Below are 25,765 nucleotides of genomic sequence, written 5' to 3' on the forward strand. Positions count from 1 at the left end.
GCAGCCGGGTCTGGGGGGCAGCCGGGTCGCGGGAAGGCAGCCGGGTCTGGGGGGCAGCCGGCTCGCGGGAAGGCAGCCGCAGCGCCGGCGCTGGGGGGCGGGCGCCCCCGGGAGGGGGGGCTGGGTCGGCGCAGCCCGGCGGCCGTGTGCGCGGCGGGGCAGGAGCTGGGGCCCCGGGGCTCGCAGGCACCTCACAGGCCTCGCCGCTTGGGAAGCCGAGCGAGCGGCACCTCCGGGAGGGCCGCGGGGCAGAGGGTCCGCTGTCCTTGCCGACCTCGGCCAGACCGAGGTGCTGGCGGCTTCCGGGAGCTGCGCGCGCACACAGGCGGAGGCTGGGAGCTCGTCGCCTTTCAAGGGCGCCGTGTTCACGCACCCCCGCGCCTCCTGCGGGACTGCTGCCCAGCCCCCGTGCACGCAGGGGCCCCGGCCGCTGCCGCCGCCCCGAGAACACCACTTCCGCCGCTGGGCTCAGGCCACTTCCGCCCGCCGTGGACGACTGGCCGCTGGTTGGTCGGGATGCGAAGTCGAGGGCATCCCTTAGGATTGTGGGAAGTGTAGTCTTCTCGCCGCCGTGAGGGAGGGGCCGAGCCTGCGGGCTGTGGGCGGGGTAGGCCGCTCCTCTGGCCGGAAACGGCTGCTTTCTGGGCCCCGCGGGACCTGCGCCGACGCAGAGTCGGACGCCGCGAGGGCGCCAGGGGGCGCCGGGAGTGGGTACCGCCGGGCGGTACTGGGGGCCGGTTTGGGGACGGACCGGAAGTGCCTAAACTGGGCGGCAGAGTGGTCAGTTAGAGTCACCCGGCTTAGGTCTGGGGAGGGTCGGCGGGTTGCCGCGGCTGCAGGGGGACGGCGGTCGGGTGAGGCTGGGGCCGGACGGGGACCGTCCCCGCGGGGCCTGGGAGCCGCGGCTGCCGTGCGCCAGTCCCGGCCTTCCGCGCCTTCGGGCGTCGGCTCCGCCCGGGTGGTGGGTCCCCGGGCTGGAGCTGAGGCTCGGGGAGGGGTGGGCGACTGCTCAGAGGGGCGCAGCCGCGGAGCGGCGGGCGGACGAGGGGCTCGCGCCTCGGTCTGGTCGCTTGAGGGAGGGAGCCCTGTGTGGTGGGAGAAGGTGATGAGGGTGATGGGCTGTGGGAGTCCTGGCCTCCCCGGGGCTGCTGCACGCGCCCCCCGGCCACTCCCGCGTGACCGCCACGCGCACCTGTATTGCAGCCACTCTGAGCACCTGGGGCCGCCACCACCCACAGACCATGTTCCTGGTGCGCCTGTCTTCTCGGCTGCTGAAGGCTGCTCCTCGGGCAGGTAAGGGGCCCCGTGGGGGCAAGGGGCATGCGCGGGGTGCACGCTCGGGTTAGGAATGTGCGGTAAGTAATCCCCACGGCCCCCAGCTGGCAGCTGGCCACACGAACTCCTTGTAAACATCCCAGTAGCAAAAAGGAAAGTCAGGGCCTGAGAACATGAGCCTGAATTCCGGCTGGGATAAGGTGCGGGTCATCCAGTCCGTGAGGACGGCTCTGCTCCCCAGGGGGGGAGGCGGGGTTGGCTGCGCTCAGCCCCAGCGGAGCTGCGTGGGTGGTGACTGTGCTGTCTTGTTTCCTGCAGGTTGCGGTCTGCCCTGGCCTATCTCAGGGGTGCTAGGCGGGCGTACCTGCAGGCCCTGCTACAGCACACAGCCAGCAGGCCCAAGTGGAGTTGCCTCCGTCCCTGGCAAGGGGCTCCAGCTGGAGCTTGAGGAGATGCTGGTCCCCAGGAGGATGTCCATCAGTCCTCTGGAGAGCTGGCTGACCGCCCACTACCTCCTACCCAGACTAGATGCCAGGACCCCAGGGACCGTGGCACCATCCCAACTCTATGAGTGTCCACCTAGCCAAGTGGAAGGGGCTGAGCAGGGGACGGAGGAGGTCTGGGATGCACCCCGGGTGCAGTGCAAAAACGTACTGAAGATTCGCCGGCGGAAGATGAATCATCACAAGTACCGTAAACTGGTCAAGAGGACCCGGTTCCTGCGGCGGAAGGTCCGGGAAGGACGCCTGAAACGGAAGCAGGTAAGTGGGGGGGGGGGGGGCCTCTCAGCCTAGGGTGGGGCAGGGCGGCTGAAAATGTGTGACTGTGCCACAGACCAGTCAGTGGTCCGTCCTGTGCCCTCGCAGATCAAGTTCGAGAGAGACCTGAGGCGCATCTGGCTGAAGGCAGGCCTGAAGGAAGCCCCTGCAGGCTGGCAGACCCCCAAGATCTACTTGAAGGGCAAATGAGTCTAGCGCTCCTTTCCCCCACCGCTGTTGCTGCTGATGATCCCCTGTAATAAATGTTTAGGAACTTAGCTGTCCCCTGGTGACTTGGTACCTCTGCGGCCTAGTGTGAGCTATCTTGGGATTGAGCTGGTGCCAACCTCTGGTTTTCTAGGAGGCACAAGGGCCCCAGGGTGCAGATCGGGGTCCCTTTACCGAGAGGGTCCTTGTCTTGGTGCCAAGTCCACGGGAACGACAGCTTCCTTACTTATGAATGTATGATGCTACAGGAGCTGCAAACAGAGACCCGGATCTGCCCTTTAGCACTTGTACTTCACTGCGGGAGGCAGACTCTAATCACACTGATGGCAGAAGTACCAAGGGACAATGCTGGGGGGTTAGGGAGTGCCCGGATTGACTTGGGGATATGATTAAAATCTGAGAGGGGACAGGGAGGGTCTCATGGGGAAGACTGGGGGGGGCAGACTCTGCCCCCAGGGAGGTCTGGGGAGGGTCGGCGGGTTGCCGCGGCTGCAGGGGGACGGCGGTCGGGTGAGGCTGGTGCCCTACAGTCCCCACAGACCTGGGCCTCAAGTGGCTCTCTGAGCTGTCCTGCTCCGCTAGGGCTGGGGACCCCTGGTCTCCTTTGGGTCCTGAGTGGGGGCTAATCAGGAAAGGGTGGCTGGGAGGGTGTGCTCTGGCAGGGTTGGGGTGGCTGAGAAAGTGGTGCTGTTCATGGAACTGGAGAAACCCTGGAGCCTTAGCTTGAGCCAGTGGACCATTGCATCCAGGCTTGGCGAGGGCTGAGCTGCAGGCAGGGGAGCTTGGTCGGAGTGCCATGAATATGGCAGACGCTGCTCTCCTCAGCCTCTGCCCTGCTCCCTGGTGGCTGACTTAGGGGGTAGGAAAAGCGGTGCATCTTTCCTGAGCCGTCCAGTAGAGACACTCACGATGCTGGTACCCTCCCTTGATCCCCTCCACCCCGTTAAGGGCAGCAGCACTTCTCAGCAGGCTGTGGAGATTTTTTGCCTTGTCTCAGAAATGTGTCTGGGAGTGGGGTTGAGTTCTCTGCAAATCAGGCAGATCTTGGGGAGGGCTGGAGCAGGGGTTACCCAGCAGTGTCTTTGGAATGGCACCGACCACATTGTGTTGCTCACCCTACATTCTTTCGGTGCGCCAAGCAGGCCCCTGCCCTGTGCATGGCAGCCAGCCAACTAGGTAAGCAGAGTTCTAACCACGGGGCCGGTCTGGGTCCCTGCCCGTCAGGGGATATAACCCATGGAGGTGCTGGGTGTGGTGGAGGAGGGTGACCCTGGCCATGACCTGGGTGGGGGGACGGGACACCATTGAGGGTGCAGGCCTGCTTCCCCATGTGGCTGCAAGGGGGCAGCAGTTGGGCTCCCAGCAGCCCCTGGGGTTGGGGCTGAGGACCAGGACAGTGAGAGCACCCTGCCAGCCCAGTCACCTGAGAGGGCACAGGGAGCCCTGGGAGGCCCCCAGCTGGGGTCACAGTCATCCTTCCTGGGTCTTTGTTTCCCCATCTGGGGTGGGGCGTGGGCAGAGGTGCCAGGGCCCAGTGGTGGAGCCTCCTGGGGTGGAGTGGACCATGACCTGTTAGTACCAAGTCTGGCCTCCGCTCTGCCTGGCCTCTCAGCTGGGCCTCTGTCTGCCGCCGGTGCCCGTGGCTGCTGGGTAGCTGCTCCTGTATCTCCTCCCAGTCCTGTCGCAGTAGCTGCCCCGCGGCTCACTCCACCCTTCCCTGGCAGCTGAGAGGAGCGATGGGATGCTGAGTTGATCTGCCATCTGGAAGCAGAGCCTCTGTCGGGAGCTTGGCTGGGCAGTGATTCCGGGAGGTATGACTGGCTGGCCTGTGCAGGAAGCCACAGACCCACACTCCTGGAGGCTGTCAGCTGGCAGAGCCCCACAGGGCCCTTGCTCCAACTTCTTCCACCTGGGTGGGTGCCAGCTTGGGGGGGGGGGGCCCTGGGGGGAAGGGCCCCTGGTCACATCTGGAGACATTTTTGCCTGTCTCGGTGGGGGGTCCCACTGACCACAGTGGGTGGAGGCTGGGAATGCAGCTGTAAATGCCCCGTAACGCCCTGTGCAGCCGACACCTGGAAATAAGTTGCCCCAAACCACTTGGTGGTACTACGGTTGAGATCTCTGCTCCAGATGTCACTGATCCTGTGGAGTCTGGTCCTGAGGCAGCCTGATCCCCACTCTCTTCTTTGTGCAGAGCTCGTCCTGCCTGCGGCTTGGATGTATCTGGGCCCCAACCACGACTGCAGGAGGCAATTTTGGTGCTTTTATTTTTATCTCTGCAGTTCCTCCCAGGCTGTAAGAAACCGCCCTTCTCTCTTCCCTACGGGGCCTCCACCCTGCCCCCCAGCCTGTGGGATGAGCAGCCCCTTTTCCCTGCTGGCCCCGGGCACCCCCACAGTGAAAGGACAGAGGCAGGAGGGGTGTGGCAGAGTGCCCTGCTAGCATTGCGTAGGACTTGGGTTCTGGCCAGAAGAGGCCCCAGCCAGGGCCAGAGCTCCTGGGGGTGTTCTTGGGCACTTGCTGGGGGCCCTGCCTCTTGGGCCCAATGTGGAGGCGTCTCTGAGCTCGGCCCCTGTGCTTTGTCACTCTGCTGCTCCGTGCCAGCCAGCGTCTTCTGGCCTGGGTGTTCCTGGCCATACAGTGGGCCAAGGAAGGGGTCAGGCAGGCTCTCCAGACAGGGGAAGATGCTGAGGCTGGATGCTGGGTCCTGGGAGGGGCTGGTTGTGGCCTGCCTATGGCAGATGCGCAGGACACAGCATGTGTCTGTAGAGGGACCCTGAGCTGTGAACGGCTGCACTCCCTGCTGTCCAAGGGGTATGCAGGCTGGGGAGGGTGACAGAGCCTCAAAGTGGATCAGAGACTAGAGAAAGAAGCCTGCTCCCCGGGCCTGGCCACGGCCAGTTGAGCTCACGGAGAAGCTGGAACCTGGGTGGGCAGGGGTGTAGGGGAATCTTCCTGTCTAGGGCTGAATTGTGGGAAAAGCCCTCGAAGGGCTCTTGAGCTGTGGCCCGTGGGATGGGGCTGAGGAGTCCAGAGCTGGGTCTGGAGTTAGCCTCAGGGTGAGGGCCGGTGGATGACACCCCCCGCCACCTGGCTGCACACCCAGAGGCCAGCTCATGCGTCCATCAAATTCTGTCCACTGCTGACCTCAGCCTCATAGGGCCATTTGGAGGAGGAAACTCATCCATGGCATTGGGTCACATGACAGCTGAGTGCTAGGGCTGGGACTAGAGTCTAGGCTGAGACCTGGACACTTCCAGGGGGTTGCGGGGTGGGGGTTCTGAACAGCGTCTGGAGGCTTGGGGTTCTCTTTAGGATGTGGGGTGGTGGCCAATGTGTATCTGCGTGTATGTTGAGGACCACTCCTGAATGCACAGGGGAGAGAAGCGCTGAACACTCCCAGGTGACCTGTGGGGTCGGGGAATGGCTCTGGAGCTGTGGCGGGGGCGGCGATAGCAGGGCTGTCAGGGCTCCCTGAGGCCAAGGTGCGGGGAGGCCTCAGGCTGGGCACAAGCTTGTGCCAACTCCTAGAGAACCTCCAAAATGTGGCCAAGACCAGGTGGCATTACTAGCGCATGCATCTTGTAGAGTGTAAATTGTAGAGTATACTTGTCCCAGTAAATTTGGGAACACAGGGTTCAGCTACAACTGGACATGGGGTGAGTGCCCTGTGACCTGGCACCATGTGCCCCACATCCTTGCCCGCCCCGGGCTGGCCTCACGCTGCTGTGGACAATCTGCGGTCCAGGAGGAAATTGATCAGCCCAGAGTCCTGCTGAGCAGAGCTGGCCGACCTCCAGGATCTGCTGCGGGTGGAGGGGGCCTCTGAGGCCACCAAGACCCTCACATGGACAGGGGTCTCCTGCCTCCCCCGTCTGTCCCAGCCGAGGTGGGTCAGGTAACCACAGGATCCTCTGGGCTCAGACACGGGCCCATCCCTCTGCACCCAGAAAGGGGGGGCTGGGGGGGATGTGCTCTGGGCCCCTCCCCTCCTCCAAGAGGAGCCCATTCACTTTGGTCCTGTTGGTTGCATTACTTTGTATTTACAGTTAAATTTTTATTTTTATTTTATTTATTTATTTTTTAAGATTTTATTTATTTGACAGAGAGACACAGTGAGAGAGGGAACACAAGCAGGGGGAGAGGGAGAGGAAGAAGCAGGCTTCCTGCCAAGGGGGGAGCCCAATGTAGGGCTCGATCCCAGGACCCTGGGATCATGACCTGAGCCGAAGGCAGACGCTTAATGACTGACTCACCCAGGCGCCCCTTTTTTCTTTTTTTAAAGATTTATTTATTAGAGAGAGAACAAGGGAGTGGAGGGGCAGAGGGAGAGAATCTCAAGCAGACTCCCCACTGAGTGCAGGGCCTCGATCCCATGACCCTGAGATCATGACCTGAGCTGAAACCAAGAGGCGGATGCTCAGCTGACTGAGCCACCAGGTGCCCCTCATGGAATGTTTTTCCAAGAAAGGGCGCACGGGAGCTAGAGGGTAGAATAAGGACTAATTGATGTGTGTGAGTGGATTCCCTGCACCACAGGCATTGTGCTGGGTTCCTTACAGGAGTGACTTCATTTCCCAGCAAATCCATGATCAGCCTCCAGAGGGGACCTTACCTGCCATCATGTAGGTAAAAAACCATTCATGATTCAGCTACAAGTCTGTCTGGCTCTAAAACTTATTTTAAAAAATTATTTTAATAGAAGCTATGCCTGTGTATGCCTAACCAGTTTAGTAGTTCAGTAGTGCTGATGAAAAATAACCACACCACTTTTCCCAGAGGCAATTTTACCCTCACAGAACCGAAAGATTTCAAAAGCAATACTTAGCCCCTTCTAAGCGCAATAATCTCAGATACATTCTTTCTATTTTGTTACCACCATGTATGATCCACTGAACTGACTGTGGTCTGAGAAGCGTGGCTGCACTGGCTTTCGCTTCGGGTGTCTCAGTGGACCTCCTCCCCCACTCCGGTGACGCCGATGGGGATGGATGCCGTCAGTGCCCTGTCACAGCCCTGACACTAGGCCATCAGCCCAGGAAGCAGCACAGAGAATGTGAGCCCTTGCGTATCAGCAGACGTCTATGTTGTGTCCTGTGACTTGGTCGGCAGTTTGGCTGATTCTAGAATTCTAGCCTGAAAATTCTTTCCGGCAAAACTCTGCGAGCATTTCTCCCGTGTCTCTGGCTCCCAGCTTGAGGGTTGCTGCTGAGGAAATTGGACCCATTTTGAGTCCGAGCCTTTGTAAGCGACCAACTTTTTCTCTTGAAGCTTCTCTTTTTCTTCGTTGCTGCAGATGTTCACAGTGACATAGTTCAGTGTGGATCTGTTCCCACCCTGGAGGAGCCCGGTGCCATCTAGAAAGTCCTGACCTTCAGTTCTGGGAAACCCCCCTGAGCTGCTGTGCTGCGTCGCCCGCCCTCACTCTCTCCTCTTTGAGGCTCCTGCTATCAGCTTTCTCTCCTCTCCCGCCTCTGATCTCTTTGGCATCTTCCACATTTTCTTCTAATCCACTTAATGAATTTTTTAAAAAATATGTTATGCCATTTTTATTTTCTAAGAGACTTTTTGCTTTTTGGGTGTTCTAGGGGGGTATTTTTAATAGCACTCACCATGTTTATGTTTCACAGGTGTGATGTCATCTCTTCTGTGAGGGTATTAATGATACATGTTTTCTCGAGCACGCTGCCCCCGTCACCCCTGTCCAGTTTCTGCTTCCCAGTTGATTTTTTTTCTGTTTGTTGACTTTGGTCTCTGTTGTCCATGTTAGTGGGTTTCCTTTGGTAGAACTTGGTTGTCTACTTATGTTTGAGTGTGGTCTACAAAGCAGCAGCAAGAAATGTCCAAGACACCCAGAAATGGTCTCAAAGCACCCTTTCCACTTGTTGTGGAAGCCAGGACGCTTTGGAGACATGGCTGGTTCCAGGAACAGCTGCCAACTTGAGGAATAAAAATACAGGCCCTCTCGTTCAACTGGAATTTTGGATAAGCAACAAGTAATTTTAATTATAAGTATGTCCTGTGCAGTATTTAATCTGGCAAACCCTGACGCCAGGTCCGTGGCAGGAAGCGTACAGAGCCAGGGTATCTTTTCGTACCAGATGGCAAGAGCTGTTGAAGACTGCTGTGGGTGTGCCAGGGGGCTCAGGAGCCAGCGTGGAAGGCTTTCACTGGTTAAGTGAATATTCAGGAGAATATTAACCACACTGGGTCGAAGCACCAATCATGTTGGGATCCACTGGGTGACTTTGGAGGACTGATTGAGAGGACTCGAGGCATCTAGCTCTCCTGAGATTGATTAGACTCTTTGTATGACTGGGAATATTTTATGAGCATATTAGTAAAACTTTCTATCTTACTGGAAACCAAAAATAATGTATAAGATTATAAAGTCTCTGAAGATTGATGCTTAAGTAGACTAATACATGCTTGTATAGATTTAAAATAGAGAACATGACAGTTCCAAAGGAAAAAAAAAATGAGCTTCTGATGCCTTAGGAATGTTCACCATTTAAGAAAGGTCATTTTCTTGGGGTGCCTGAGTGTCTCAGATGGTTGAGCATCTGCCTTCGGCTCAGGTCATGATCCCAGGGTCCAGGGTCCTGGAATTGAGCCCCACGTTGGGTTCCTGGCTCAGCAGGGAGCCTGCTTCTCCCTCTCCCTCTGCCTCTCCCCCTGCTCATGGTCTGTCTCTCTCTCTCTCTCTCTGTACCTATGTGTCTCAAATGAATAAGTAAAATCTTTAAAAAAAAAAAAAAGATCATTTTCTTGTAGAATTGGCAGCTTAAAAACACCCCCCCACAAAAAAACCCCGGGGATAATGGTTGATTGTTGGGTAAGAAGCAAAGAGATGTAAATTCATACAGGGAGCAAGTAATGCCAAGAAGACTTCATGCAAACATGAATTCAATGTTGTTTAAAAGTCAGGCTGAAAAATGTGGAGTTTAACAATTTCTATTAGAAAAAGTTCAGGTCAGGGCGCCTGGGTGGCTCAGTTGGTTAAGCGACTGCCTTCGGCTCAGGTCATGATCCTGGAGTCCCGGGATCAAGTCCCACATCGGGCTCCCTGCTCAGCAGGCAGTCTGCTTCTCCCTCTGACCCTCTTCCCTCTCGTGCTTTCTATCTCTCATTCTCTCTCTCTCTCAAATAAATAAATAAAATCTTTAAAAAAAAAAAAGTTCAGGTCATATATATATATATATATATTTTTTTTTTTTTTTTAAGATTTTATTTGTCAGAGAGAGAGAGCACAAGCAGGGGGAGCAGCAGAGGGAGAAGCAGGTTCCTGCTGAGCAGGGAGCCCGATGCGGGACTTGATCCCAGGACCCTGGGATCATGACCTGAGCTGAAGGCAGTCGCTTCACCAACTGAGCCACCCAGGTGCCCCTCAGGTAATATTTTTAATCAAGATGAATCCTTGGACAAATTAGACTGGTTTTATAATTTTGATTTAAAACAGCTATGTGGGTATAAGATAATAGGAAGTTATAGCGTCTGGAAAAATTAGGTTATTTACTGATGATGCAAAGCTCCCTTAAACTTTACTAAATTTCCTAGTCTGGTTTTATGGGTCAGGTAAGCTATTTTTCTTGAACTCTTTTTTTTTTAAAGTAGTCTCCACACCCAGCAGGGGCCTGACATGGGGCTTGAACTCACAACCCTGAGATCATGACCTGAGCTGAAATCAAGAGTCCGACACTTAACCGACTGAAGCACCCAGGCGCCCCAGGTAAGTTGTTTTTCCAAAAGATATTTAAGGTCATGTAAATGCATACATATATGTTTGTATTAAAATAAGTGTTCTCTGTCATGAAAGATGTCTTCTTTTTTTTTTATTTTTTAAAGATTTTATTTATTTATTTGACAGAGAGAGAGACAGTGAGAGAGGGAACACAAGCAGGGGGAGTGGGAGAGGGGGAAGCAGGCTTCCCGCAGAGCAGGGAGCCCGATGCGGGGCTTGATCCCAGGACCCTGGGATCATGACCTGAGCCAAAGGCAGACGCTTAACAACTAGCCACCCAGGCGCCCCGAAAGATGTCTTCTTATAGACCTCAGTGCTCTGAATCTTTTGCATTTCATGATGCCACATACCTCTCACCTCCTGTGGTGTATTACCTCTGAAGATGTCATAATTATCTCCCCTTCCCTGTGCACACTGGGCAACAGGATTTTGCTGATTTTCCTCCTATTGAAAGCTGGGGTCTGTCTCCCCTCCCCTTGAGGGCTGGGTCCTGCTCTGACCCACTGAGTGTGGTGGAAGCTGCCAAGCCTAGGTGTTAGGCGTGCGGCAGCTTCCACCGGTGGAAGGAAACCTGGGCTAGACTGCTGAGTAGCAGGAGGTTGTGTGGAGGGGAGGGGCCCATGGACGGAGAGGGCCATGTGGATGGGGAGGCCATGTGGACAGAGAGAGAGGGCCCTGGGGAGAGAGGGCCCACCTGATGGCTACTCTGCGGCCCCAGGTGCCACTCCAGCCCCACTTGAGCCACGCTGACCAGTACCACGTGGGACATAGGTGAGCTGTCCTGCCAGAATTCCTGGCCCCGGAACCACGAGTGCTGGAAGACCACAGACACAGGTCTGATCTGCACTGTGCTGAGTGGTGGGGGCTGGGCCGCTGCACACCACGGTTCTGCTTTACCTGGGATTCTCCTGCCTCCGTTCAATCAGTACGGGCTCGTGGACGTTTACCTTATATTTGGATGATGATCCAAACACCTGTACTGACTCTGCCCCTGGGGCCCGCTGGCCCCGTGCTCTTTGGCACATCCCGTCACTCTCCATTCATTCATTCATTCATTCATTCATTCATTTGCACTTCCTTACCTTTGGGCACCACTGATTCTCCAGGCTTATCTTGTATGTTTCTTCCCCCAGTCCTAAAATTAGCCATTTCTCCAAGGAGCCATGGTTACTTTTGTTGGAAAACGGTCCTAGAAACCAGGATCTGGGTGCTGGTGAGCTGTTGCTTCCCGGACGACGGAGTTAGAAAGTGCACATGTGCGTTTGCTGTCCTGTGTGCGCGTGCACGTCTGTGCTTCTGCTTGTGTGCGCCGGTGTTTACCCCACACTGAACACAAGCTGACCCTGGATCTCCAGCTGTCACCCATGACTACACAGGCCGTTCTAGCCGCCTCTCCTTGCTTAACCCCAAGTAGTGAGACACCTGGCTGCCACTGTCTGCCACCCGCTGGCTGAACTGTTTGATTCTGGTGGACACATCAGAATCGATAAACCATAGCCCATGCAGGACAGTCTATCAGCTAGTGAGCAGGGCTGTGCACACTTCCTTGGCCTCTCGTCTTGCAAACTCTTCTCATCCCAAAGTGACTTGGGTCAGCACTTCCCCACCCCCTTCACTGAGGTCATTTTATTTGAAATGTACTTTGTTTGCTTGCTTGCTTTTGCTACATTCTGATTCTCCCAACTTCCTAAAAGAGCTTTTAAGAATTTGCATCTGTTGGGGTTCACATCAAGCTATGCTGTTCCTGGATCTTGATAAACACACAGTGCCACTTACCCACAGAACAGCTTCCCTGCTCACCCCCCCACCCCGGTTCGTAGTTGGAGGCCAGTTCCTTTCAAGGTGGTTTGTTCTGCATCAAAGGCTACAGGAAATAGCTGGATAATTTTTTTTAAAGATTTTATTTATTTATTTGACAGAGTTAGTGAGAGCAGGAATGCAAGCGGGGGGGGGTGGGAGAGGGAGAAGCAGGCCCCCCGCCGAGCAGGGAGCCCGATGTGGGGCTCGGTCCCAGGCCCCTGGGACCATGACCCGAGCCGAAGGCAGGCGCCTAACGACTGAGCCATCCAGGTGCCCCGAGCTGGATAATTTTTAAAGATACTGAAATTCCCATAGACAGGGACCACAGAAATAGTGATCACTGTATAAAAACATTTGTTCTTTTTTCAAATTGTGTCCAGTTTGGATGGTAAAGTTTGACATATATGTTATGTCACATACAGTTGAATAGAGACGAACTAAAGTGGACAGCGTAGTTATGTCATCTAGAACATGGAAACACATTCACAGAGGCAGACGGATGTTTAAACTGAGCAGGTGTATCTAGAATAATAAAGAGAAGGAAACGAGTTGCTTCCTGTTTGGATCAGGAAGAGCATCTCTCTCACCCAGGCTCAGCCCCCTTGGGGCCTCCCTGTGGGTCTCGGGCTGAGGCCCACCACAGCTCGAATCTGTTACCAAATGGTCCTCATATCTTAGGGGGCAAGGGCTCCTGGTAATCATTTCAAACTCTGTGCTCGTTTTACATATCCCCACCCTGATTAAAACTACAGCTGAAACAGCCATGTTCCTACCAGCCCCTTCTCACAACTCCCGGTGTTGCCTTCCCAAAATTCAGGCCTCGTATCAGAAATGGAAAAGCGAACAGCATGTGCGCAACCTCACCTGTCTCTGTTGGCAAAACAAAGGCCACCTCTCTTGTACAAAAGGAGGGCTAGTACAGAGAAGTAAATGATTTATTAACATATTTTAATCACCTCATCACATACTAGGAAGCCTGTGTGATGGGAAGGTCAAGTAAGAAATATTCCATCTTCCTAGGCTGCTTATATACAGAAGTCATGCTGTTATTGTTGTTATGTTTGAGCAGCTTTGCGGGTTTCTGTTGAAGCACAGGGCTGGCGCAGTCGCTGTCCACAGACCAGCTTCGTTTCCCTTTCCATGCTCTTGCTGGGCAGTCGGGACCCCATGGGGCAAACTGAAACCACCTGGTAGTTTTTAGTGCCCTCCCAGCCCGTTAAGTGTTGTAATGCTCAGAGTCACTGTTGACCAAATCCTTGGAGAGTATGTTGCACCTCAAGAGAGAATCTGCCCTCTGACATGTGCATGTTCTGTCCGGCTTGGTCAGCCAGTGGTGGTTTCTGCTTTCCTCACACTTACCTGCTACAAACTGCAAATCAGAAATGGACTGTTCTGGAAGAAAGATCAAAAGGGCCTGTATATGAGGGGCTATTTCAGGGACTTTTGACTGTTGATACTGTGGGAAACAGTGTCCTTGGACAAGCTGCCACGTGACCATACCTGGACACCTGCCACACTGTCTCAAGGGACCACGTCAGGGCTCCGGGGCCCCTTTGCACCAGTTGCTTCCTCTTTGGATCAGGAAGAGCATGTCTCTCATCTAGACTCAGCCTCTTTGGGGCCTCCCCGTGGGTGTCGGGCTGATCCCCACCACGGTTCGAAGTAGGCAGCCTAGGAACACATTCAGCTTAGCCCAAGATCCACATGATGAGGCAGAGTACGTGAGGGTATGGCTGGGGGTGCTGGGCATACGAGGTGTTGGGAACCTTCCAGGCTGCATGGGCCCGAGGTGCACTGCGGAGGGGGGGCGGGGTGCTGGTTTCCCTGTTGAGAACACTGCAGGAAGATTACTGTGGCCACGTCAAGGCTTCGAGATGGCCGAGGGACAGTGTGTCATGGGCATGACACCACTGACCCACCCAGCCCAGCCCGACACACAGGAGAACCCCTTCCTCCTGCAGCATTCCTGCTGGGAGAGCTCAACCTCATGCTCAATGTAAAGCTGAGATGCTCAAAGGAATCACATGCACGGGGCGCCTGGGTGGCTCTGTTGTTAAGTGTCTGCCTTTGGCTGAGACCATGATCCCAGGGTCCTGGGATCAAGCCCCGCATCAGGCTCCCTGTTCAGTGGGTGAGGCTGCTTCTCCCTCTCTTGCTCCCCCTGCTTGTGTTCTTTTTCTGTCAAGTAAATAAATAAAATCTTAAAAAAAAAAAAAAAGGCTGGTCCATGACACAATGTCTCTATATTTCCATATTCCTGTCTGTATTTTTGCTTGTTTTTTTTTAAGTTGGGTTTTTTTTAAAGATTTTATTTATTTGCACAAACAATGAATCATGGAACACTACATCAAAAGCTAATGATGTAATGTATGGTGATTAACATAACAATAAAAAATTTTTTAAAAAGATTTTATTTATTCAAGAGAGAGAGAATGAAAGAGAGAGCGAGCACAAGAGAGGGGGAGGGTCAGAGGGAGAAGCAGACTCCCCGCCGAGCAGGGAGCCCGACGCGGGACTCGATCCCGGGACTCCAGGATCATGACCTGAGCCGAAGGCAGTCGCTTAACCGACTGAGCCACCCAGGTGCCCCCCCCTTTTTTTTGAGAGAGAGAGAGGGCACGAGTTGGCGGGGGCATAGGGAGAGAGAATCTCAAGCAGATTCTTCAATGAGTGCAGAGCCCTCTACTCTGAGATCATGACCTGAGCTGAAATCAAGAGTTGGACGCTTAAATGGCTGAGTCACCCAGGCGCCCCTCTTTTATTTTAAGTCCTCTCTACACCCAACTCGAGGCTCAAACTCACAACCTGGAGATGGAGAGCCACATGCTCTGTCGACTGAGCCAGCCAGGCGCCTGACCTCTCTGTCTTCTCAAATCAGTGTCTCAATGCCTCGACGACCTCTCAGCCCGACCTGACAGGTCATCGACCTGTGGTCCTCACCAGAAGGCCGCCAGCGCCCTCACAGTCAACAGCTCTCCTGAGGGACACACTCAGCTCTTCAGACCCCGGATGTGCGGAGTTCCCTGCCTTGTGACAAGAGAGGCCACTGTGTGGCAAGCCCTCGGGCCTCCAGAGGAAGGGCCAACGCATATGCAAGCGGCCCTTCCCAGAACTGGTTACAACTGGCAGAAACTTGTCAGTGAAGTTGGGCGAGCTTGCGGTCTGTGACGTGGCTCTCCACGTGGCCTCAGCCTCGTGGCCTGCCCCGCACCACGTGCTACAGCCAGCAGCCAGCCCCAAACTCAGGAACCGGTCCCTTCTTGTGAAATGTGTGCCTTTTGCTGGGTTAAGCCCTGGCCTCGCTCTGTTCTGGAGATAGTTATGTTTGTCTTCTCTTGCTGTACCACAAATTGCCACATATTGAGCAGCGTAATGCAACACATTCACTATTACATGGCTTCCCTGGGTCAGACGTGTGGATGCGAGTTTTCTGGGCCCTCAGCTCAGGGCCTCCCAGGTGAAATCGGTGTCTGCCGGGGCTGCATCCGGGCCTGAGCGCGACCCTCTCCCACGCTCATGTGGGGGGGTGGGCGGAGTCCAGTTCCTTGTTGTTGTTGCCTGAGGTCCACTTTCTTCTTGGCTGTTGGCTGGGGGTCACCCACATGGTCCCCTGCAAGGCTCCTTGCACAGAGTAGCCAGCTGACTGCAGGCAACATGACAGAGACCCTGTCAGAGTGGCATCCCAGCACTTTGTCATGTGGGTGCAAAAGACCCTTCCGGCATTGTTTCGGCTCCTGCCCGCACTAAAGGGAAGACACGGGGTGTGCCCCCCGGGGGCCCGGACAGCGCGCCACCTGGCCCTTGGAGGGCTGTTTTCCTTGTGTTCATATAAACCCTACCAGCTCTAAGCCATCGCACACGCCTGCACTCCCAGACCACATCTTCACTTCAACCCTCCAAGCCCCTATCTTGCTCACTGAGCATGAGAGCCAGCCTGGGGTCCCCACGGACCTCCCCATGCCCCCAACTCTGTTCTCTCATCTGGGAGGCAGCTTCCCCAGGCACCGGCCTGGACATTTACCTGAGGGTGTCACTCCCTCAGAGGCCATCCCGGTCAGTCCTGTGGAGGGAGAGTGTGCCCTGTTTTCGTCTCTTGACGACACTTCTCCCAGGGATGAAAACAATCTTATCTGTCCGTGAGCCGGCCTGCCATCTGTCTGCCTCCCTCCCACAGCTTCCAGTTCCCTGGCACACAGTAGGTGCTCAGCGAATATTTGTCGAGTGACAGAACGGTGGGCGTGAGCACGTGTCTCTCTGGTGGCGTCCCTGAGCGCCTGTGGTTTCTCCTCCCAGTGAGCCTGGCTGCCTGGAATGTCCGAGTCCCCGGGAGCAGAAGCCAGAACCGGATTCTTAGTGGGGCTGGTTGGCTGACCCCTGCCTTGTCCAGCCACGCCTCCTAGAAGAGGGGAGGTGGGTACAGGGCTCCAGTTTGGCAGGGGGTCGGGGGTGGGGGGGGTTGGCCAGAGCTCAGGGTGGGACCATGGTGAGGTCAGTGGCTTTGTCCTGGTGTGTTCTCTTCCCGAGGAATGGACATGCCAGGCGAGACTGGGAAATGAGCAGGAGGTCTCAGGCCTTGGCCTGGGGAAGGGCAGGTGGCCTGCTGGACCTCCACTCTCATCTGTGGCTACTAACTGCCAAGAGCGGGGGCAGGACACCAGCCCTTTGCTGGCCTCAGGCAGAGAGGGGCAAGGGCTTACAGCTCTCCACTGCCTCTGTCCATTCCTGCCCAGTGGTGCATGGGGGTCAGCTTTCCCCCAGTGGCAGCCCCCTCAGACTTATGCATTTGGGCCGAGCTGAGGGCTGAGTCTCCACCGAGAGGGCCCCACAGGGCCCGAGGCCAGGGAACCTGCTGGGAGAGGGAGGGCGCCCACAGGCTCCTGGCTCAGGGCTGCGAGCTGACCCTGTCCCCTTCCAGACAGAGGGGTGGGCGCTGGGCCGTTTCTGCCTCCCTCCAGCACTGCCTGGATATCTTCCCTCCACGAGGGAGAGACAGCCCAGCCGACAGGGGCGGGAACAGAGGACAGAGACCGAGAGACATGGGCGGGGCACAGAGAAGGGAGGTCACCAGCTAATATAAACCAGTTAAAAAAACAGGAGGGGAGCCCAGGCCTCAAGGCCGGCCGGGCTGGGCTTGTTTTTCCAGAATGAAAGGCCCAGGGAGGGGCTGAGACCAGGACGGGCTCTGATTCCAGTTTGGAAACGGGGCTCCAACCCCAGGGTCCTGAGTCTTGCTGAGGAAATGGGTCCATTAGGGGGTGCTCCTCACACCCTCGTGGCTGGTCATTTCCTCTGCTGCAGCTCTGACAGTCTCCCCACCTTGCCTGAAGCTGGAGAGTCCAGCCAGACTGGGGCCCTTGCTTGTCTGAGGAATTGGGGGCCAGGACAGGGTTCAAGGGCGAGGTCCTTGCCCACCAGGGACTGGGGCCTGTGACCATAATTCTATTCAAACGGGTAGTCTAAAACATGCACCGTGGGTTTGGGTGGTTGTTTGTATTTTTTTTTTTTCCTTTTTTTCTTTTTGAGGTTTGCTTAACTAGAAAGAGTGGGTTTGGTACACAGTGTGGGATCTGTTATTTTGCATTTGTTTATGTGATTTTGTAAGTTTTCCCAGAGGTTCAAATTTGTGCCTTCCATGGGGGAGGCTCCCATACCCGCCTTCCCTCCTCCACTCTGGGCGGGGAGCATCTTAGCCAGGGTTTGGTTTCAGGGACACCAAGCTCTGCCCTTGATGGTGGGCAGATGGGGGTCCAGGCCAGAGGGGAGGGGCTGGTCAGACGCTGCCCCTCAGTGCTCAGGGTCCCCACCCTCACACCCTGGCAGGTCCCTTTGGGTGGTAAAAGTGACTGATGGACAGCAGGGCCCATCATGCTCCTAAGGGAGCCCCCCCCACGCCAGGGCTGGTGTGACTGTTCTTTTCCTTTCACAAATGAAGAAATACAGCCCCCAGAGGAGGCTGAGGGGAAGAGGGGAAGAGCTGTAGGTCTGGCACCCTGAGCTTCTTGGGGGTCCCAGCCCCAGGATGCCTTTCTGCTAGGAGGGATGCCTCAAGCTCCACAGCACAAAGCGGGGTCCTGCCCACACTGTGTCCACACAGGGGAGCACCCTGGGCCAGGGTTCCCCGACGGAGGCGGATGTGAGGTGATGTGCACCCCAGAGCCCCAGCCCTGTAGCAGCTCCAAAGGGCCTCACGTGTCACAGCCGCCCCCACGGCATCCGGCATCTGGGACCATGCCCTCAGCCCTCCTGCCCCTCCAAGGGCTGGGCTCCTGGGCCCCTCTCCAGGACCTGGGCCAGAGGAGGGGCAGGGTCTCTGCTCTGATTTCCCTTCACTTTGTCAGACGCGGGGCTGTGTTCCTACTCCTCCCCACTGGGCCAGCCAAGGATCCGGGGAGGACTAGGGGCCAGCAGGAGCCAGAGGGGGCGGTCTGCAGACTGTCGATCCCGCCCAGGGCTCCGTGATGTCATGGTGGGTGCTACGGAGGGGGAGGGGGCCGGGCTGTTTTTCTGGAGAGTTGGAGCAGAAGTGAGACAAAGCGAGGCAGGCGGGCCAGGCGGGCGCCATGGAGCTGCGGTCCCAAGTTATGGTCTGGGAACTGGTGCTTCTGCAGAGTGAGTGCGGGGTGGAAGCCAAGCGTCTTCGGGAGTTTGTGTTCTGGTCACAGCTGCCTGTCTGAGCTTGAGTTGGGAGGAGTGCAACGCTCCCGCTGCTGGGAAGGGGCAGGGTTGGGGGGGGGGGCGGCTCAAGGTGGCAGCTCACCAGGGATAAGGGGCTCCCAGGACGCAGGGGGGTGTGAGGTTTTATGTTAGAGCTCCACCACACGGATTCGGGAGCCAGAGGGCCAAGAAGGGCAGGGAGGCTGAGGTGGCGGGTGCCTCTCCCCGGGGTCCCTCCCCCACCCCACTCTTCCAGGAAGCCCCTCAGGTGGCCAGAAGAGGACTAGGTTGGGGACTCTAGGGGGCCTGGGAATGGTGGGGCTTACAGGGTCTGCTCCACTCCCCCCTTGGCTCCCAGGCCCCCTGAGCCCGCCTCCTGGGCTGGCCTGCTGACCCTGCACATTCCTCCTGGTCCCGGGCGCTCAGCCCATCTCTGGAGCAGGAACTTGCCCGTGGGGTGTGGACAGTCCAGCCTGCTCGTGCTTCAGACCTCTGCCCTCCAGGACGGCTGAGGGGGCTCCAGCCCTGAGAACGGGGTGTGGGGCAGGGCGCACAGATGTCTGAGGACTCCTGAGGGCGTGTGTGGCATGGCTCTTGGCAGGTGCATGTACCTCATTGGATACGAATGTGCGGGAGCCCCTGAAATCAGCCTTGAGCTCCACGCTTTGGCGCTCTGGTGGCCACCATTCCTGAGGGTGGCCATTGGTGACAATCACACACTCCACAGCTGGTTCCACCATTCAGCCCCAAAAGGGGAAGAGCCGTCCCACGGTCTCGGCAGGTGGCAGTGAGGATTGGGTGGGGACCATGGGACACATGCCTGCACCATGTGGGGCTAAAGGAGCCCCCTCCCCCATCCTGTCTGCCTGGCTTCTCTGACTTTATCCCCACCTATTAAGAAGGTGTCATTAACAGGGCACCTGGGTGGCTCAGCTGGTTGAGCGTCTGCCTTCGGCTCAGGTCGTGATCTCAGGGTGCTGGGATCCAGCCCTGCCTTGGGCTGTCTGCTCAGGGGGGAGCCTGCTTCTCCCTCTGCCTCTGCCCCTCCCCCCCTTTGCCCTCGCACACGTGCTCTCTCTCTCTATCTCTCAAATAAATAAAACCTATGTATGTATATAAAGAGAGTGTCATTAACACCCCCCTCAGCAAGAGCTAGAGTGGACCCAGGCAGCCAAGTGGGGGGCCCAGGGCTGGGTGGGCAACCTGGACGCAAAGGCTCAGGTCATCGCCTCCCCAGTGCAACCCTCTTCTTCTTCTAGGTTCTGCAGTCCTTCTGTCCTCAGGTTAGTGATCACCCCCCCCCCCCCCCCCCCCCCGGGAACCACAACAGTTCCCCTCCCGTCTTGCCAGACCCACCCTACACCTTCCCCTTGGGTCCTATCCCTCCCCCAGTGACGCCTCCTCCCCCCCAGTGCCCTCAGGGCCCGTGCCAGCCGCCAGCTCCGTGGTGTCCGAGTCCACCGTGAGCTGGGCGGCAGGCACCCGGGCCGTGCTGCGCTGCCAGAGCCCGAGAATGGTGTGGACCCAGGACCGGCTGCACGACCGCCAGCGCGTGGTCCACTGGGACCTCAGCGGCCGCCCGGCCGGCGGTCCGGCCCGCAGACTCGTAGACATGTACTCTGCGGGCGAGCAACGCGTGTACGAGCCCCGCGACCGCGGCCGCCTCCAGCTGCCGCTCTCCGCCTTCCACGACGGCAACTTCTCGCTGCTCATCCGCGGTAAGGGGCCTGGGCACCGCGGCGGGCGAGGCAGGGGCGGGGTGGCGCGGACCGGCTGCACACTTCACCGCCGGGCTTTCTGCCGGGTCGTAGCGGTGGAGGAGGCCGACGCGGGCCTGTACACCTGTAACCTGCACCACCATTACTGCCACCTGTACGAGACCCTGGCCGTCCGCCTGGAGGTCACGGACAACCGTGAGTGTGCCCCCACCCCGCCCGCCCCGGGACGTGCCCCTGCGGGCTCCCTCCCCGCCCGCTGGCGCTGACCCACCTGCACCCCCAGCCCGGGAGGCCGGCGCGCACTGGGACGGCGAGAAGGAGGTGCTGGTGGTGGAGCGCGGCTCGCCAGCGCTGCTCACCTGCGTGAACCGGGCGCACGTGTGGACCGACCGGCACCTGGAGGAGGCGCAGCAGGTTGTGCACTGGGACCGACAGCCGCCCGGGGTGCCGCACGACCGCGCTGACCGCCTGCTGGACCTGTACGCGTCGGGTGAGCGCCGAGCCTACGGGCCGCCCTTCCTGCGCGACCGCGTGGCGGTGGGGGCGGACGCCTTTGCGCGCGGCGACTTCTCACTGCGCATCGACCCGCTGGAGCCAGCTGACGAGGGCACGTACTCCTGCCACCTGCACCATCACTACTGCGGCCTGCACGAGCGCCGCATCTTCCACCTGAGAGTCACCGAGCCCGCCGCGGAGCCGCCCCCGCGGGACTCGCCGGGCAACGGTTCCAGCCACAGCGGCGCCCCTGGCCCAGGTGCCGCCAGGCCCCTCCCTGCCCCTCCCCACCGCCATCCCCGGACCTGGGTGCTAGCCGAGGGGAGGCCCCCTCCCGTCCATCCTTCCTGAGCCCCGCGCCGCAAGGGCGGCGTGGAGCCGGCGGACGCTTACTGGGTCACGGGGCGCGCTCCCTGACACCGCCCCCGCACGGCCCGTGCAGATCCCACCCTGGCGCGCGGCCGCAGCGTCATCAACGTCATAGTCCCCGAGGGCCGGGCCCACTTCTTCCAGCAGCTGGGCTACGTGCTGGCCACCCTGCTCCTCTTCATCCTGCTGCTCATCACCGTCATCCTGGCCACCCGTCAGCGTCGCCGCGGAGGTGAGCTGGGGCTCCATCCCGCACAGCTGAGGCTAGGAAGCCTTCCCTGACCAGAGGCGGGGTGTGGGGTGCGGTGGCTTGAGCAGAAAGCAAGCAGGGATGGGAGGGTTCCTCAGGGCTGAGGGAGCTGGGGGGGCGTGAGACTGTGCCCAACACGAGTCTTCCTCCCCAGGCTACGAATACTCCGACAAGAAGTCGGGGAAGTCAAAGGGGTGAGTGCCCCCTCCAGGCTCTCCTGGGGACCAGAACCCCCACCCCGCTCTGCTCTAACAGCCCACCACCCTCCCACCTCCAGGAAGGATGTGAACATGGCAGAGTTTGCTGTGGCTACAGGAGACCAGGCTCTTTACAGGAGTGAGGACATCCAATTAGGTGAGGGATGGCCCCAGAACCAAGGTGAAGACTGTGGCTCCCAGGCCTGAGCTAGGGGAGGCACATCTCTGGGGGCGGGGGGGCCTCACCCTGCTCTTTCCCTGCACCAGATTACAAAAACAACATCCTGAAGGAGAGGGCTGAGCTGGGCCACAGCCCACTGCCCATCAAGAACATTGACTTGGACAGAGGTGAGTGAGTAGGAGGGCTGGCCCCATACCTCACCCCAGCCACACTCACGAGCTAGCCCCAGGGGCAGGAGTCCCTGGGCAGTCCTGCTAGAAGTCTGCCTTGTGTTTACCCCTGTGACAGAGGGGTAGAGGGCAGACACCCCCCTGTTCCCTTGGCTTCCAGAGTTCCGAAAGGAGTACTGCAAATAAGGTGATCCTGGGCTCCTGGCTGGGCCAGCAGCCCTGCCAACTCCTATCTTTCCATCTTGGAGGACGACCTCCTGACCCTCATGTGGCTCACCCGACCCCCTTCCAGCGGCTGGTCCCGCTGTCCTGGAACTTGGCCTGGACTGGCACAGAGTAAGGCTGTCTCCAGACCCCTCTCCTGGGAGCCATGCCAATCCTCACAAGCAGCGGCGGGCTCTTTGGGATTCTGCTGGAGCTGCAGCTGCCCCTTCACCAGCCCTCAGCAGGTGCCTGCTGGCTCCCACACTCACTGGTGGTCCTGCCCCTCCCCCAGCCCAGGCACAGCCCTGACCCTGCTGATGTTCACCAGTCCTTCAGGCTCTCCTGACCCCTGCCACTATGGGCTGGGGCTCAGTGGGGGCTCTTGGAGCTCAGGTCAGCCTCAGGGCTAGCACCTTGGCCCCTTCTTCACCCCTTTCTAAGGGGAGCCTACGGCTGGGATCTGAGGGTTGCACACTCCAGGCCCCAGACTAATTCCCCTCTGCTCTGTGTTGGGCTACTTGGGGCTTCTTCTCTGCTTTCCACCTTATTCCAGCTTTGTTTCCAGCAAGTGCCTTGACAGTCACTGGGCTCCATGTGACTTTTTACTCTGACCCCCCTCCCGCAGCCCCTCCTTGGGCAGGAGTCTGGGGCTGGGACCTCAATTTGGCTTCTGTTTTGGCTGTAGGGGACAGAGGAGGGGTAAAGGTGGTTCCAGAGTGGCTTGTGCTGCCACCCCCAACCCCACATTTGCTCCTGGGACACTGCCACCATCACAATAAAGACTCCATGATTTTTAGACTTGGCCCCAGGTATGCCTCTGTGGTTCCTACTTCCTGGGGGGTGGAGTCTGGGCCTTGGGAACCTCGAAATGCTTTCCTTCGTCTGAAGCCCTGCTGTCACCACCCATTTCTTTGAGTGGAAAGTCTGAGTCCAGGTATCCTGGGAAGAGCAACATCCAGTCCAATCCTATGACACTATTCCTGGTTGTAACGGAGTTCTAGATTCTCTTCTGAGGGCTTATGTGGACGTGGAGGGGGGGAGCCTGGACATGCTCAGAGGACAGCCCTCTGAGAAACAGATGCCAAAATGGGATTAGATGTGTGAGGATAAAGGGGGGGAAGCAGGAGTTGGCACCAAAGGCTTGTGAGGGGGATGGGAGGGGGCTGCAGGAGGAAGAAGCCCTTGTGTTTCCCCAGCCCTGACCCCATCCCCCAAAACTCTTCCAGGGCAGCAGGAAGCGGGAAAGGATGTCTGTCACCCTGGGGTGGTGTGTGGAGAACATGCAGATTATGTCTGGCTGAATTAGGGGCACAAGCCATCCACACAGGGTCAGCAGGTAACCTGGCATCTGAGCTCCCACTCTGGGGAAGTGAAAACCCCAGGGCCGCCATGAGGAAGGTACAGGACACTCACGTGAAGGAAGTAAAGTCAAAAGATGTGTTACTTACAGATCCCAGGACAGGGGTGTGGTGAGCAAGGCTTCAGAAGGGCAGTTCTCCATTCCAGATCAGGAGAGAGACAGCAGGGTAGCATACACCTATTACTTATAAGGTGGTTGGGGTGGTGGTCACTCATTTTTTGTAGGCTCAATTCTGAGTGGTCATTTTAAAACATACCACAGGAGACACAAGGCAGGAGTTTGTGGTGGGCATCCTAGGTTCAGGCTCTTATCTGAATGTGCAGACTCTGGATGTGAGATGCTCAGACAGCACCTCAGTGTGGCTGTCTCCTCACTACACACCTGCAAGGGTCCCACAGTGGCAAAGGCAGGGAGGGAGGCTGGGCCAGGGAGCTGTGGCTTGCTTGAAAATGTGCCTCCCTCCCAGCCTGTGACCCCTGGCCCCACAGTAGCCGCACTGCTTGGACCACAAACTCACTCCCCCTTGCAATGTGCCCGCCTGACCACAGAGTCAGCTCTGGCCTCTAGCTACCAGCCTCTCTCACAGGACTTGGGCAGCCAGGTGAGAAAGAGAGGCTTGGCGGGGTGGGGGTGGGGGTGGGGGTGGTGGGGGGGTGGGCAAAGCGCAGATGGGGCATCAGACCTTACATCCGTGAGACCAGCAGTCATTCATGTCTGGCCTGGGGGATGCTGGTCCCCTGGGAGCTCTCAGGGTGGGGACTGTCTCCCTCCCCTAGACACCCAGCAGAGAGCCAGCCACTACCTGGCTTCCTCAGATTACCTCTGGGGAAACCGAGACCCAAGGGGAGACAGTACAGGCTTTGCTGAGCGGGTGCCCACCTCACAGAGCCCTGTCCACTCTCCCCACCAGAGCCTAGGGGGATGGAGGTCAGTGCCCTTGGCCTAGGCTGACCTGGGGATGGTCCCCAGCCTGGCCTCAGGGGCTTTCCTTCAAAGTCTGGCTCTTCCAGTCAGTGGTGGACTGATGGGCTTTTTTCCTGTGCTGATCCACCGGCCAAAGATGGTCATGACCAGGCAGCTAGGACAGCTCCAGGCTCCAACCAGCGTCAAGGGGAGTGCTGGGGACAGGTTGCAAGGGGCATCATGCATCCTTCACCTTCATCACTCTTGGGTGCTGTCCTATGGACTCTCCTGTTCTTCACTCTCACCAATGTGGGATTCCCTCTACTGGCCTCAAGTCTTCCTCCTGGGATGGGGGAGACCCTCTACCTCCAGTGGGGTCAGCGTGTGGTTGGAGCCTCCACAGCCCGAGGGGCGCTGCTCTGGGTCTCCCTTGGTCCACAGAGGACCCCAGGCTGGCTGGGTCGACAGAGGCGGTGGCGGGGATGGGGGGGGTCTTCACCCGCTGCCAGAAGCACCTTCCCCGGGCACCTCTGCACACGTGCGTGCGCGCCGTTGCCGGTGCTGACCTCCGCTGTTGCCTTCAGCCGCACATACACATGTTCACGCTCGCACCCCGCCTCCACGCTCGCACCCGCATGCACTTGGCCCGTGTTTCGCGGAGCCTCCGTGGGGCCCGGTAGAGGGCGCGCGAGCACGCAGTGGGCACCGGGGCGCAGAGACCGAGTTGTCTTTGGCTCCTGGCCCGGACCGAAGTATCCTCAGCTTCCCGTGCTGCCCCCCTGCTGCCCGCGGATGTGACCAGGGCGCCCCCCGACTTTGAGCGCCACGGACCCCGGAGCCCTCGCAAAGGGGCGGAGAACTGTAACCTTCTGGGTTCTGTAGTCGACCCCTGGGGGCCTGGGCGGGGGACTTGGCGTTGCCTGGGGCGGGGTCTCCCTTCTGATAGCAGGGCTGCTTCCGGAGGGTCCTCAGCCGTCTCCCTCCGGGGGACGCGCCCCTGTCCGCCCACGGGCCGAGACCCTAGGCCCAGCAGGGGCTACGGCCCGAGCACATTGTGGGCGTCCCCGCGTGCCGGGCCGGGGACCCGTGGCCCGAGGCGGGGGTCAGGGGCGGGGCCCGGGGCGGGGCCCGGGATGAGCGGTGGGAGCTCTACGCGGGCGCCGACACCGTGGCCCCACCACCCACGCGCGCACCCCGCCCTCCAGCCCTTCCGCGCGTGCGCAGCCCCGCCCCGCGCCGCGCCGCGAGCGGCCCGGTGACGTCAGGCCCCGCCCGCTCTCGGGCGCCCCCCGGCGGGCGCGCTCAACCCGGGGCCGGCGGTCCCTTTAACTGCGCGGCCCGAGGGGGCGGCGGCGGCGGCGGGGCGCACGGACGCGGCCGGGCCTCGCACGCCCTCCCTGCCTGCGTCCCCGGGCCGGGGCGGATGGGCGGCCGCGGGCCGCGGGGCAGCAGCGGGGGCGCG

The 25,765-nt window shown here is 58.5% G+C and overlaps 2 protein-coding genes across 5 annotated transcripts; both read left to right on the forward strand.

Moving 5' to 3' along the window:
- Window positions 1-631: 631 nt before the first annotated feature.
- AURKAIP1 (aurora kinase A interacting protein 1) lies at window positions 632-2,311 on the forward strand. 4 transcript variants are annotated; one of them, XM_025857151.2, is made up of 4 exons: window positions 632-780; window positions 1,204-1,293; window positions 1,594-2,036; window positions 2,142-2,311. In XM_025857151.2, exons 2-4 carry the CDS (start codon window positions 1,242-1,244, stop codon window positions 2,241-2,243), a joined length of 597 nt encoding a protein of 198 aa, XP_025712936.1. In that variant the 5' UTR covers window positions 632-780; window positions 1,204-1,241; the 3' UTR covers window positions 2,244-2,311. The 4 variants fall into 4 exon arrangements, with proteins under 4 accessions (XP_025712936.1, XP_073759632.1, XP_073759631.1 ...); XM_073903531.1 differs by having other exon boundaries at window positions 646-804; XM_073903530.1 differs by lacking the exon at window positions 632-780 and adding an exon at window positions 805-854.
- Window positions 2,312-18,276: 15,965 nt separating this feature from the next.
- Window positions 18,277-22,836, forward strand: MXRA8 (matrix remodeling associated 8). Its single transcript, XM_025856250.2, has 10 exons — window positions 18,277-18,411; window positions 19,716-19,739; window positions 19,869-20,174; window positions 20,268-20,369; window positions 20,458-20,928; window positions 21,112-21,270; window positions 21,443-21,482; window positions 21,566-21,642; window positions 21,753-21,833; window positions 21,997-22,836. The coding sequence occupies exons 1-10, from the start codon at window positions 18,363-18,365 to the stop codon at window positions 22,020-22,022; spliced, it is 1,335 nt and encodes a 444-aa protein (XP_025712035.1). The 5' UTR covers window positions 18,277-18,362; the 3' UTR covers window positions 22,023-22,836.
- Window positions 22,837-25,765: the final 2,929 nt, after the last annotated feature.

This window comes from Callorhinus ursinus, unplaced genomic scaffold (genome assembly GCF_003265705.2).
Source record: "Callorhinus ursinus isolate GAN/ISIS: 27379988/994484 unplaced genomic scaffold, GSC_fseal_2.0 scaffold18, whole genome shotgun sequence".
Taxonomy (NCBI): Eukaryota; Metazoa; Chordata; class Mammalia; order Carnivora; family Otariidae; genus Callorhinus; species Callorhinus ursinus.

Bases quoted from the DNA above. Each gene is read 5' to 3' on its own strand.
- AURKAIP1 (XM_025857151.2), top strand. From the start codon at position 1,242: ATGTTCCTGGTGCGCCTGTCTTCTCGGCTGCTGAAGGCTGCTCCTCGG. The intron at 1,294-1,593 runs GTAAGGGGCCCC...TGTTTCCTGCAG, and splicing joins GAAGGCTGCTCCTCGGGCAG to GTTGCGGTCTGCCCTGGCCT. The intron at 2,037-2,141 runs GTAAGTGGGGGG...GTGCCCTCGCAG, and splicing joins GACGCCTGAAACGGAAGCAG to ATCAAGTTCGAGAGAGACCT.
- MXRA8 (XM_025856250.2), top strand. From the start codon at position 18,363: ATGGAGCTGCGGTCCCAAGTTATGGTCTGGGAACTGGTGCTTCTGCAG. The intron at 19,740-19,868 runs GTTAGTGATCAC...CCTCCCCCCCAG, and splicing joins TGCAGTCCTTCTGTCCTCAG to TGCCCTCAGGGCCCGTGCCA. The intron at 20,929-21,111 runs GTGCCGCCAGGC...CGGCCCGTGCAG, and splicing joins CAGCGGCGCCCCTGGCCCAG to ATCCCACCCTGGCGCGCGGC.